The following is a 12,780-nucleotide window of genomic DNA, read 5'->3' on the forward strand; positions in this document are numbered from 1 at the left end:
GACCAGCTAAAGCCGCGCTGTGCCCTGACCCCGAGGGCATTGAGGGAAGCGAAGAAAAGGACAGAAACACCATGTAATTAAATAGTGGATAGTGAGTATTAAAGCCGAACCTGTCATGATATTAATGTTCCGAGGAAACTGTGAATTTATCAAGCAATGTGTTCAGACAAATGCGAGAATAGTAAAGAAAAATAAAATAAAAATTATGTGAACGTTTGGTTGGTATGTTATGGCTGATTGCTGCCAGCTATGACAAGTAAAAGGCTTTCGATAATCATTTCATGGTAGAAAAGCTAAATTACGCTTTGAAAAATAAACCTTTTCTTAGAACTTACTGAAAAATGTTACAGAAAAGAGAGCGAACAAACAGAATAGGGGGTTGATATTTGTTTCCTTAATATTTGCAATTTTAATATTGTCTTTCAATAATTTCAGAAAGTTCAAAGGTACGCTGTTTGTATTTTGTTTGAATAATGTATTGAAGATTGGCTACGCTCCGAAAAGACAACAGTGGAAGTTTATAAGATACCATTCTCCATGAAAGAAGAATATTAACTGGTAGAAGGTGTACCTCATCTGTACTAAGAAAGATTTATCCTCATTACGAAGATGATAAATTTGAGTGTGAACCCTTGTCCTCTGTGTTGTTTGGAATACCCCTTCTTAGTATGGACGGCACGTACGCACTGCAGCGTGTACCATGCAATCCGATATAGTTCTTGAAAAAAGGGAGAAAGCTATATGAAGAAAGGAAGACAGGGCGTGCTTACAGTGGAGAATGGCACACAAAGATCCAGAGTGAGCAAGAGGAAAAGGCAGATAATGAAATAGGGGGAGACAGAAGAAAGAAAGAAAAAGGAAGAAAGAAAGAAAGGAAGGAAGGAAGGAAGGAAGGAAGGAAGGAAGGAAGGAAGGAAGGAAGGAAGGAAGGAAGGAAGGAAGGAAGGAAGGAAGGAAGGAAGGAAGGAAGGAAGGAAGGAAGGAATGAAGGAAGGAAGAAAGAAAGAAAGAAAGAAAGAAAGAAAGACAGGAAGGAAGGAAGGAAGGAATGAAGGAAGGAAGGAAGGAAGGAAGGAAGAAAGAAAGAAAGAAAGAAAGAAAGAAAGAAAGAAAGAAAGAAAGAAAGAAAGAAAGAAAGAAAGAAAGAAAGAAAGAAAGAAAGAAAGAAAGAAAGAAAGAAAGAAAGAAAGAAAGAAAGAAAGAAAGAAAGAAAGAAAGAAAGAAAGAAAGAAAGAAAGAAAGAAAGGAAGGAAGGAAGGAAGGAAGGAAGGAAGGAAGGAAGGAAGGAAGGAAGGAAGGAAGAAAGAAAGAAAGAAAGAAAGAAAGAAAGAAAGAAAGAAAGAAGAAAGAAAGAAAGAAAGAAAGAAAGAAAGAAAGAAAGAAAGAAAGAAAGAAAGAAAGAAAGAAAGAAAGAAAGAAAGAAAGAAAGAAAGAAAGGAAGAAAGAAAAGAAGGAAGAAAGAAAGAAAGAAAGAAAGGAAGGAAGGAAGGAAGGAAGGAAGGAAGAAAGAAAGAAAGACTAGGAAAGGGAAGAAAGAAGGAATGAGAGGGACAGACAGGGAGGAATAGAGAGGGGAAGGAATGCGTCAATTGAGGGAAGTACATGTACATGTACATTGAATGTAAATAATGACTCCGAAATCATTTAACTAAGAAAAAGAATATCAATCAAAATAAAAAAAGGAAACTAATTCGAAAGAAAAAGAAAATGAGAAAGACGAACAATGCATGGGTGAGAGATCGGGTGAGAGGGTGCATAATCATATTAAAAAAAACCATTCATTTCATATACGTTAGAAAAAAAGAGGGGACTATTATAGAATTGCTAGATTTGATGATCCGTATTATTATGTATTCGTATCAGACATGTCAGAGCCTCGGGTTGGACCGTGATCATACCATACGTCTACCACGCAACGACTGAAACAACATCGTCAAAATCAAATCACGAAACCGAGATTGAGTTATGATGGCGTTGATGAGGTCCGCAGAGTACCCGTCCATGGCGATGATGAGTGCTTCAGCATGCTCATAATCAAAATGATGGAGATTCAAGTTTCATAATAGCGTGGCTGATTATAGCGCAGTTGGATTACGTGCGTCTATATTCGACTTTAATATTCTGAGGACTGTGTGGCTGACACGATGGACATTTCTCTGTTTCATTTAAACATGTCAAAAAGTCAACCAAATATTAAAAAAAACGGTTCCATGGAAATTCTGGTATAACGCTGAGAATCAGAAACCATTACATTTTGATGAAACCAAAATGGTTTACATGTCACAAACATGTTGAATGATGATGAAGTGGATAATAAAATGGTTCGGAGAAAACGCTGATGTATCAAGGTGTTTATTTCCATACGAGCAATCTTATTTTATAACCGATGATTATTTTGCGACAAGTTTGATCACTATTTAAAAAAACGTAAAATTAGAAGTATACTATCATTCGAATCTTATATTCCGATAACATGAATAAGATAAGCTGAACTTTAGTAAGATTTGTAGGATATAATACACATATAACACAATTATAATGAAAACAGCATATGTAGAGATAACTTTTTGACAAATATAACATCGATCTTTCAAGTAATTTCCTGTAAGCATGTGTATCTACCAAAAGATTGGGACGGGAACAGCCAATTAAATGAGAAATTGTGAGTTCACCATAACTACACAAGACCATGAAGTCGGCACATGGGATGAATTATTGCTATACGAGGGAGCGAATCGACCAAGCTCATCAAGGGGGCTTTTTCATAAAAAAAAATGAAACTGAAGGATTATGTACAAACTTTTAGTGAATTTTCTTCTTTTTATACATTCAATTTATACCAGCCCCCCACACAAAAACAACTAGGGTTGGAGAGCCAGCGCACTAGGTGAAACAGTTTTGTGCAGATAATTATTTCTCACCAAAATTAAACGTTTTTATCAGTGGGTTAGAACCCCGATTTTTTTTAGTTAGAAACCATTGAAATCAGACATTAAGGCTACTTGAAACCGTTGCCCTGTGGATGAATGGATTTGCCATCTACTCCATTACCATGATTGCAGTGGACAAAAAAACAGAAGAAGTGTGAAAAGGTCTTTGGTCTTAACGTGTTAATGCGAAGTGTATCAAAATAACCGAAAAACACAGAACAGGAGTTTCTGGAGATAAAATCATCTGCATGGGTTTCTAGAACATGTAGAAAGAAATTATTGCACGGGCAAAATAAATTTCAACACATGATCAGGGGTTTCTATTGCACGTCGACATGGTGAAGTGTCATTTTCGCATTGTAAAACCCCTGTCCAGCGATTTCGGCTATTCTAATACGACCCCCATGCCATAACCGTCCTTACCTCGCTATCATCATCGTATCTTCTCAGGGGCGTCTGGTATCCTTTCGATCTGTAGATCACCCTCTGTCCAAAGTCCGTGTGGATATCTCCTAAGTAGAGTGACTCCGACCTTCGGACAATGCCCGAGTTCTCCACCCTTCGCTGGTATACCTCCTGGCGTATCAACTGGAGTTCGTTCATGGTGAATCCCAGTCCTGGCGTACAGTCTATCTGGACGACGTCTCGTGAGTTATCAAGCACGACGTACTTCCTGAAGACAGCAGAAAGTATAAATGCCATGAAAGAGGAACACATCTGGTGGAACCGTATGGGCCTACATCGAGAATCATTATGTTTGCTTCACCAGTATATTAGGAATTCTTGATTTAAAAAAAAACTTAAGCGTGTTTCTCCAAACGATGAATTCACCTACCGGTACGTCAAGCCTACTTGTTTCAAAACCGGCCAATTCACTTCTTGAACAATGATCAAAACTAAATCCTGCCAGATTTGTCTGACTGTAGCCTTTTACTTGACGGCAGTCTGGATATGAATGGGCTTCGTTTGAACGAAGTAAGGTACGGAGTAACTCAGTAATATAATTAGAATGGATTTTAAATGATTTATACAAACAAATCACTTGAAATCATTTTCATCTTCAATGAAATTGGTATTGTTAAAGTAAATCAATCGACTGATCATGGACGACAGATAAGGATAACACCGTATTTTGATATTCGGGTATAGGCCTATTAAGCAATTAAAAGTGCTTGTTAAAGGCGAGTTTTTCACTAATAAACATTCCCAGGGGCAATGATGTTAAATTTTGACGATACCTGAAAATAGCAAGCGGTTGGTTCGGTTCCACCATTCCCGGACAGCTACCATTTAATTGACGAGCCAGCACCATGGCGAATCTGTCCTGGAACACTGTCAATGACACCTTCTCCAGCTCGTACATGGCTTCGTTTGCCCCATCGAGGGTAAAAGTCAGTCCACCGACGGTGAGCTGGCCCCGGATCCGGTAGGAATAGGCCGGTGACTGGCACTGGTGGTCCGAGTAGTAGAACTGGTAGAAGGTGAAGCTGTGGTCTGAATGGAACTTGTACCGACGGGTGAGGTAGGAAGGTCCCGGTCTTGTTTCGCAGCTGTGATTGGAAAAAGAAAAGTATAAACCAGATGAAATTATTACATTTTTTTTCCATTTTGGTTTGATTATTACGTTAAACATTGCGATTGTCATAAGGTATGGTTCACTTATACATCGGGATCAGATCCACGCTTTAAAGTAACTCCATTAGAGTTATTTATTTCTATACATCTCTAACCACACATTAACAAAATTATAATATCAAGTAGGCTGACAATAGCATAAATTTGTACACGCATGACATCACCTACACACAAACACGCACACACCCACATATATAATATTTTGGGAAAGAAGTTAAAAATGCCCTGCTCATTTGGATAGATTTATAAGAGTTGAATTTGTGGTCGTAACTATTTCTAAATTAATATCGACATCATAGTGTGTGTGAGGGGGGGGGGAATTTGCGTGTGGAGGGGAGGGGAAGAACGTTATTTAGCTCTTCAACCAATAAAGTTAGCATTGTCATTTCAATTACCAACAAAGACCAGCCCCCTGTGTGCCCCCCCCCCTCTCCTCTATCTCCCTATTAATTTCAAACTCCTTCTACCCGCTCTGTCTGGGATAACTGATAACCACTGAACGGGGGCATCTCTTACTTGCTACAATTTGTTAAAAAAAAGTGAATCGTCTCTGGAAATCCATTCACTGTGCTAGACAAAGAACAAAAATTTCGGCTAATGACAGGGAAAATCGTTCATATTGGCGCGAAAAACTAAAGTCACATGGTTGATTAGGGCGATCGTTCATCCTAGTGACGAGGCAAGTTCATTATCCTCATTCCAACTGTCATATTTATGGTCTTTCAATTCAGACACTTTATTCTTTTGAATATTTTTTTTTCTTATTAAGCATGCTAATGATCAAACACAGAATACAAATCTGATTTTGATGTTAGGTCCCATGTTATTTCGACCAAAAATGTTCCATAGGTTTGTTGGTCTATCAATAACAAAAATTATCTTATGAAGAAAGAAAAAATAACCTATCACAGTTGTGATCTTCGAGACTACTTCAACTAGTCAATTTTGACAGACGCAGTATCGATTGGTCGAGATAAAAAAATATAGATATAGATAACAATGTTATTAAAGGCACAAAATCCACTATGTAAAAATGCGCATAAAGAATCAAGAAGTAAATAAAAAAGGATTTAAGGAGGTGTTTTTCAGAATCAACAGATAAATTGTTGATGTCTTCAGGAAGGCTATTCCACAATGTGATACCTGCATGAGAAAGGGACCTTCCTCCCTCTCCCAATTTTTCTGAGACTTACTAGAAAGTTTTTTTTTGCAACGCGACGCATGACGCTTTCAAGAACATAGAAAATATGTTTTTAAATGCCCTTCATGACAAAGTCATCAAGAAGTCGGTGTAAAAAATTGGTGAATCAAAATATTAGTTTCGTCCTGGACTCTGGCTGGACAAACGACATATTTGTATTTTTTTCGTCAGCTCTGAAACTCGGGACGAAATCGCTGTTCCGTTTCTCTGATTTTCGACAAATTCCTCCCAGCTGTTCATTGTCATTTGACATGCATTTTCAATACATTTTCTGTGTTCTTGAATTCGTTCTGAGCCGCGGTGCGAAACTCCCTAATGGTTTTCAAGGGAACCAGGGGCCCGCAACATAAAGGTTAGTGATTAATCGTACGCTTTATTTCTACGATTGATTGTACATTGTAGTCAATGCAGTCAATCGTAGAAAAATGTTCTACGATCATTGCTAAGCTTTGTGTTACGGTCCCCATATGTTAATGAGCGTAGAGGCCTGGCTGATCTGTAGTAATGGATAAAAAGTAGATTGTACAATCTAATTAAGATATCAACTCATCGCTCGCTTAATACAGTTTCCAAATGTCAGGGAACAACTGACCAGCAAACGTCACTGGTGTAAATGGAGTCTGAACAGTGACCAAGGGGAGGGGGGCAGCTCTAAGTTTGCTCAGAATTACAATCTGTCAATATAAGTACATGATCAAAGCTTATTACATTACCCGCATAATACCTTTTGATATCTGTCTGGTATATCGTCCCCACCGTTTTGAAGGCATTCGGGTTTGAATTTCAATCGCGCTTTTTAAACTACTCCCTACTGTATGACGCTAAATACACTTCAAATCTAAAAAAAATATCAACTTACATTTATTTCAATTACATAAATCCATTTACTTATACAGATCACATTATGGAAATAGACATACATAAATATAAAAAAAATCCAAAAGGTAGTGTATGTAATAACTATATAGGACTTATTTCTCAAACGTTGTAAAATGCGGTGTGCAATAGTAACGAAGTGTTATACTATACACGTTTAAAAAGAATACACGTTGAATTAATGTTTTACATGTTGTGTTATGTTGTCTTCAAATTAATTTGCATGGTGAGAGTCCGCGAAACTGGCATTACACAGACGGATTCAATTAATGTTGCGGAAAGAGGACGGCAATTTAATTAAGACAAGGGACATTCCAAGGTAGTCTAAATTAATTCAAGATTGGAACTTACGGTCGGACTAATTCATCAATGATAACCAAACCCTTTCCAGATTAAAGCATACAGATTTAAATAATTCCGCATACATTTTAAATACATTTACCGAAGACTATCTCTATTCATCAACTGCGAATAGATAAGGAAATACTGATTTTTTGCTTTTTTTTGTTGATTTTGTTTTATATTAGTTTGCAATGAAAAAAAACCCCACTATAATTCATAATAAGACTCGGTGATGTGTACTTTAATTTGAAAGTGGGTGCTGGTCGTGAAATGCCTTCTATACATCACGTTAAGCATCATGGATATGTGGGTCATATTTTGCCAACTGTACCTGGACCAAGAATTTACAGCACTTATCGAATTTATCTCTTTTCTTTTATCCTTACCCCCCCCCCCCCTTCTCTCTCTCTCTGCACCCCTCTGCCCATCTTTCTTAACATATATGTGTCACGGCTTTATTTTCAGTGTCCACGAACTTTACTTTCCATAACTTAAATCCTAAAATTTACCATGTATCTGCGGACGAGTCATAAACAAGTTGAGTTTGGTCTTAGGGCGAAATGATATAGCAGGAAATATGCTAGGTGGTTTCACACCGTTCCAGTGTATTAAAAAAATTGAATCTCCCGTATATCATTAAGCACTATTTGATTCTGGTCCCCATTCAAAGCCCAACGCACTAATACGTATCTCTTAAAAATAATTTTTAAACAATTTATGGAACTTTTCGAAACACCTTTTGCATTTATCACAGTAACGATTAGCCACATTGCCAAAAATACTCAATAAACTTATTGAGTTATAACAAAATTAATTTTACACACTCAATCTAATGGATGAATAATATAGTCCAATTTTATTTCGGTGCTGTTTTTATTGCACTTTCTTACTGGTGGCTTCAAGCAGGCCACTCCCTGCTTCAGGTATGCCCTGACGTTTTATTTCATGTGTCACGTGGCAAAATTGTGACCACGTGACAATTGACACTTTTCACTTCCCATTCATGAATCGTCAGTTCTGTACATTATACATGTATTTAAGTATCTTGAATTTCGAAGGAGAGAATGTAGGAATATAAGTAATAAAAAAAAAACTGGTATAGGGATCAATTACATAATCAAATAAAATTACATTAAATCAATTCATTTCAAGTTAATCTACAAATCAAGTTGATCGATTCTATAAATAATCATGATTTCGTAGTGGGGTATGAATCCACCTGTTTTTGTTGTCACTCGATAACATTGTTTTTGGAAGCATTCGTCACGGCTATTACATTCGTCACATATTCTTATTCTTTTGGGACTGCGTGAAGTATGTACCGTGATAATGTGTCTTGCGAGGTTATAAACCTATATCTTTTCGCTTTCAGACGAAAGGTTTTTTTTTCGTATAGATGAACGACTTACATAATACAGATATACATGTAGACGGTATTTTATCTCGATTCCCCATGATTTAACAGCATTTAGTCATTTTAATATATACTGCAAAATAACACGTGAGTTTTTATAAGTAAGAACAAAAAAAAAGGTTTATCCGCATGACTTACACAACTGTTCATATCTCAAGGAGAAAAATGCACCCTCTGAGTGATAAATCACGTTTATGCATTGGATGTAATAGTGAGAATGGCATTATCATGACTATTGAAAGGTCTTCGATAACTCAATTTAGAGAAATCAACATTTTTTTAAACACGAATTTCGATTTGCCATGGTGAGGATGTGCTGTTTTCATGACCGAATAAATTAAGAACCAAACGGTAGATGATAAATCAAGTCCACTTCTGTTACAGGCTTTAATCAACCATTGAAATTGATAAGGTTTCTTGATAATTCGATTTTCTTGATTACCGAGAATGTCAAAGTTGATTACAGCCTCACATGAATCTGATGCTAAACCTCATATATTGGTTTATCATTTCGTCATAACCCGAGGCCATCATCGTATAATAAACATGGTTTAGTTGAGAAGGGGAGAGGAGGGTGGGATGGGGGCGTGGGGTGCTACTTTGTAACTTGTCCGATTCCTACCTTGCAATATTTATGATAAATACTACAAAATATATGTCTCGAAATTTGACCCATCTGGTAGCTTTCATGCAAGAATACACCTGCTATTTCACGCTTCCCTGGTACGAATCAACCCACTGTTCTCCATTTGGAAAGACTTTAGTCTTGCATATGGAGGCATACCTTTCCAAAAATCAAGTCATCATAATTACGAACGACGTTTCACGCAGATAAGCATCGTGATTAAAGATTTTATTATTCTTTTTTGTAATTAAAAATTTCAATTGTTTGCCCTACATATTTCCATTTTCTTCTTAAAAAACCTTTCATATTCGATTAAAGGTATATTTCCCTTTGATTCCTAATGTTTCCCAAGTCCAAGTTGATAAGAATCGAGAAAATGCGCCCAAGTTTAACATTGAAAATGTCATCAGAATAGGATGTGAAAAAAAAAGTTCCCGCTGCATTTTCATGAAAGTCGTTGTTTCAAGTTTAATTTCTCGTGATGTCTTGTCATCTCAAAAAGAAACTGCCAATAATATATAGATTGTCATAAAACATATTTACGTCTTCGTCATGAGACTAACGTCCCTATAAACAGATGTTTGCCAGCCCGAGGGGTGAATGAACCTGAACTATATTCAATTTGATATCAAGACCAGAAAATAGAATCGTCTTAGGGAGAGGGAAGACGGCAGGAAATGACCAGACCAGACTTTACCGAGGAGGCAGATTTGCTAATAAAGAAGAGAGAATGTTATTTAAATTTTGATGACTGAAGGGGGAAAATAATTGTTTTTTAACATGAATTTACCTTTTTAGGACGAATATCTCCATGCGATTCCCTTTATTAAGACTTTTGTTTAAACGATAATTTAAGAGATAGAAATATTAAAATAAGACGTGAATAGTGCATAAGCTTTCAATTTTGATTCCATTTCGGGATGATCGCCCTTGTGGAAAAGCTGCACATTACATTAATAACTTATAACCTTTATGTTCAATCTTTTCCCTAATCTTTCTACCCTGAACCAAGCCCGGGAAAATTGGCCCTATATAAGAATAGTCATGATCGTGTCATTGAATATACCATTCACTCTTTAACTTTGTCCTATTTTCAACACTTCGTCGCTCTTCATCCCTCTGAATGTATTTTTTAAACAGAATTGTATCAATCAGATATGATTTCTTCCGTCTGGGACCGAAATTTAATGTCACCACCCAAAATATATGAGCAAGGAATCGAACCTCTCCATCAGTTCGTATCTCCCCCACATTTGGCCATGCAGTTATTGTGTGTCCGGACAATCGATTTTAAACAGCCATGCATTTGGAAAAGTTAACGAGAAAATGTCCACATTTTTTTTAGTATAAACTGTTAAGCAATATTATAGAGAACAGAACTGAAGAAGAATGCAACTTATTAATTTGTGTGTAATCTAAAGCCAAAAAGAAGGCTTCAAAATGTTAAAGAGTCCAAACACTCCACACCCCATCCTATATTTAGCGGTGTTGGCCGCTTCAAGTCCTCACTATACCACCCCCTCCAAAATTACATAAAATGGGGCCGGGGTTCGGGGTCAATTGCCTGGACACATAAGTTTTTTTTAAATATACACTGTAAAAACGCTGTTTGAAATTTTAAGCACATTATTTAAGCCCGTCACTGTAACAACTACTGTTTAAACAAATTGTTTAAACTTTTTAAACAAGTTGTTAAAAAAGTTTGAACAACTTGTTGTTAGAGTGCTATTTTTTTAAAATTCATTTTCGTTCCCATTCCCTTCGCCTTGCACTTCAACCCTATCAAGGACCTTGGAACGGTTTTGAAAGTAGAGTAGAAAGGGGAATCGGGGCTGACGATTAAAAATTCTCCATAGTTTACTGAAAAAGGTCCCTGCTTATCGCCCCCTCCCCTTCCTTCCTCCTTCATCCTCCCACATCTCACCTACTAGCAAATTGCCGTCGATCTCCGCATGCGATGACCTCTTGATACAACCATGATACAACGGAGCATTTACCGAACGACCTCACCTAATGAATTATGACATCCTTCAGTGATCGAAACAGTTGTCGAGCCGCATGTTACAGATGCATTACGAAGACCCTATCAAGAGGTTTTTCGTCTACGGGCAGTTGGTGTACTTCCAAGATAGTCTAATAACCACATTTGGGCTACACTCACTTGGTCTACCTTTCAATTTGGTCTAATATCCATTTGAAATACGCTACATTTGGTCTATACCCACTTAGTCCAGTTCCTAGTTTATGTAGGTTCCACTTCTTCAACTTATTACGGCCTATATTTTACCTTGTCAAATGAAAAAAAAATAGTTCATAACAGTTCATCTATAACCATGTTGTCCAAGCATGCCAAGTGCTGTTTGAGCAATTGGATATTGGACGAAATGGGTTTAGGCTAAGTGAACATTAGATAAAATGGCAAATGGGTTCAATGGCAATAAACACCAAGTGGTGAATAGACGAGCTAGTTGCAGATGAAAGTAGGATTAGACCATATGGGATGTGACCAAAAGGAAATTAGGCGAAATGGTTGTAGACCAATCGGCAATAAATACCAATCACTAAAGATTCTTAAATATTCCATTAAGTTTCCATTCTGAATTGGACCCGGATTCACCGCGGTCATGTTCGTATATGAAAGAGGCCAGAAATACATTGGCAAGAACATTTTGAGTATTAAATTATAATGTCACCAATCAGATCACCATGTGTATGAGAAGAAAAGCATCTGATTGGAATAGAACGAATATTGGCATTCCAAGGTATGTAGCATGGAGTATGTGTTCCCACAAACGTGACAAATGCAGTGCAATATGACCATTGTGTATTTTACTTAGCATGCTAAGTAAATTGGCATTTAATTCTAGCCACAGAACTACTAGTTTATTCACATTTTTTTAACGACAGTCATGGCGTGAATATTGGAGAAAAAAAGAACAAACGCACGGTAAAAACAAACAACAAAAGAAAACAAATTATGCGCAAGAGAGACATGAAAGATAGAGACTAAATACGATTTGTTTGATTCTATGGTTTCAGTGAATTCAGAAGTGAATAATAAATGTCCCTAAATAAATACCATACTGTGCATAATTATCAATTTGCATGATTATTTTGTTTACAGTATTAAAATCCGAAGAGTGAATAGATGAGTGACTTCCGTCCATTCAACTCAAGCGTTTGACCGAACATAACAGTAGGGATATCAACCATCCGAGTTTCATCTAAATTCACATCATTTTAATCAGATTAACATATAATCGAAAACGACCTCATCAACGCACCGTAGTTTTGTCTATGATCAATGTTATCAGTCGAATATACCTGCATTTCGTAATGTCAGAATCATGTTGCAATATCCATCATGATGCTACAGGGTAAGGCAATCTCCACCCCCCCCCCTCATTCTCAAACGATGAATACATATTTCATGCCTGCTGATCATTAATGTCAGTCGTATAATTTTCGTGCGTTAATCAATGTTAACAGCTGAATTGAAGACCAAACTCATTCTTGATTCATTCTTTGATTGACACGAGCTGGACCAACCCATGTTCTTGATGGCATTTATCTTCTGACGTCACAATTACTTTGGATGTTTCTTCGTTTGGCAAACAAGATCCTTTTATCGTATCGTATTGAAAATACTACACAGTAAAAAAAATAATTTATACAAGCCGGTTTGCCACATGAACTGATTAAATTTTAATCAAATTATTAACATTTTTGCTTCAAAGCTGATTATTGCTGATTAAAA

General features: G+C 36.8%; 1 protein-coding gene across 1 annotated transcript in view; it reads right to left on the minus strand.

Annotated features, from left to right (window-relative positions):
• Positions 1-3,320: 3,320 nt before the first annotated feature.
• LOC129282159 (protein APCDD1-like) overlaps positions 3,321-12,780 on the minus strand; it is a 32,412-nt gene continuing 22,952 nt past the window's right edge. The window contains exons 2-3 of the mRNA XM_054918089.2: positions 4,169-4,480; positions 3,321-3,603 (exon numbers count right to left, since the gene is read on the minus strand). Coding sequence (XP_054774064.2) covers positions 3,321-3,603; positions 4,169-4,480 — 595 coding nt within the window. The remainder of the gene's footprint in view (positions 3,604-4,168; positions 4,481-12,780) is intronic.

The sequence above is a fragment of the Lytechinus pictus genome, chromosome 2 (genome assembly GCF_037042905.1).
Source record: "Lytechinus pictus isolate F3 Inbred chromosome 2, Lp3.0, whole genome shotgun sequence".
Taxonomy (NCBI): domain Eukaryota; kingdom Metazoa; phylum Echinodermata; class Echinoidea; order Temnopleuroida; family Toxopneustidae; genus Lytechinus; species Lytechinus pictus.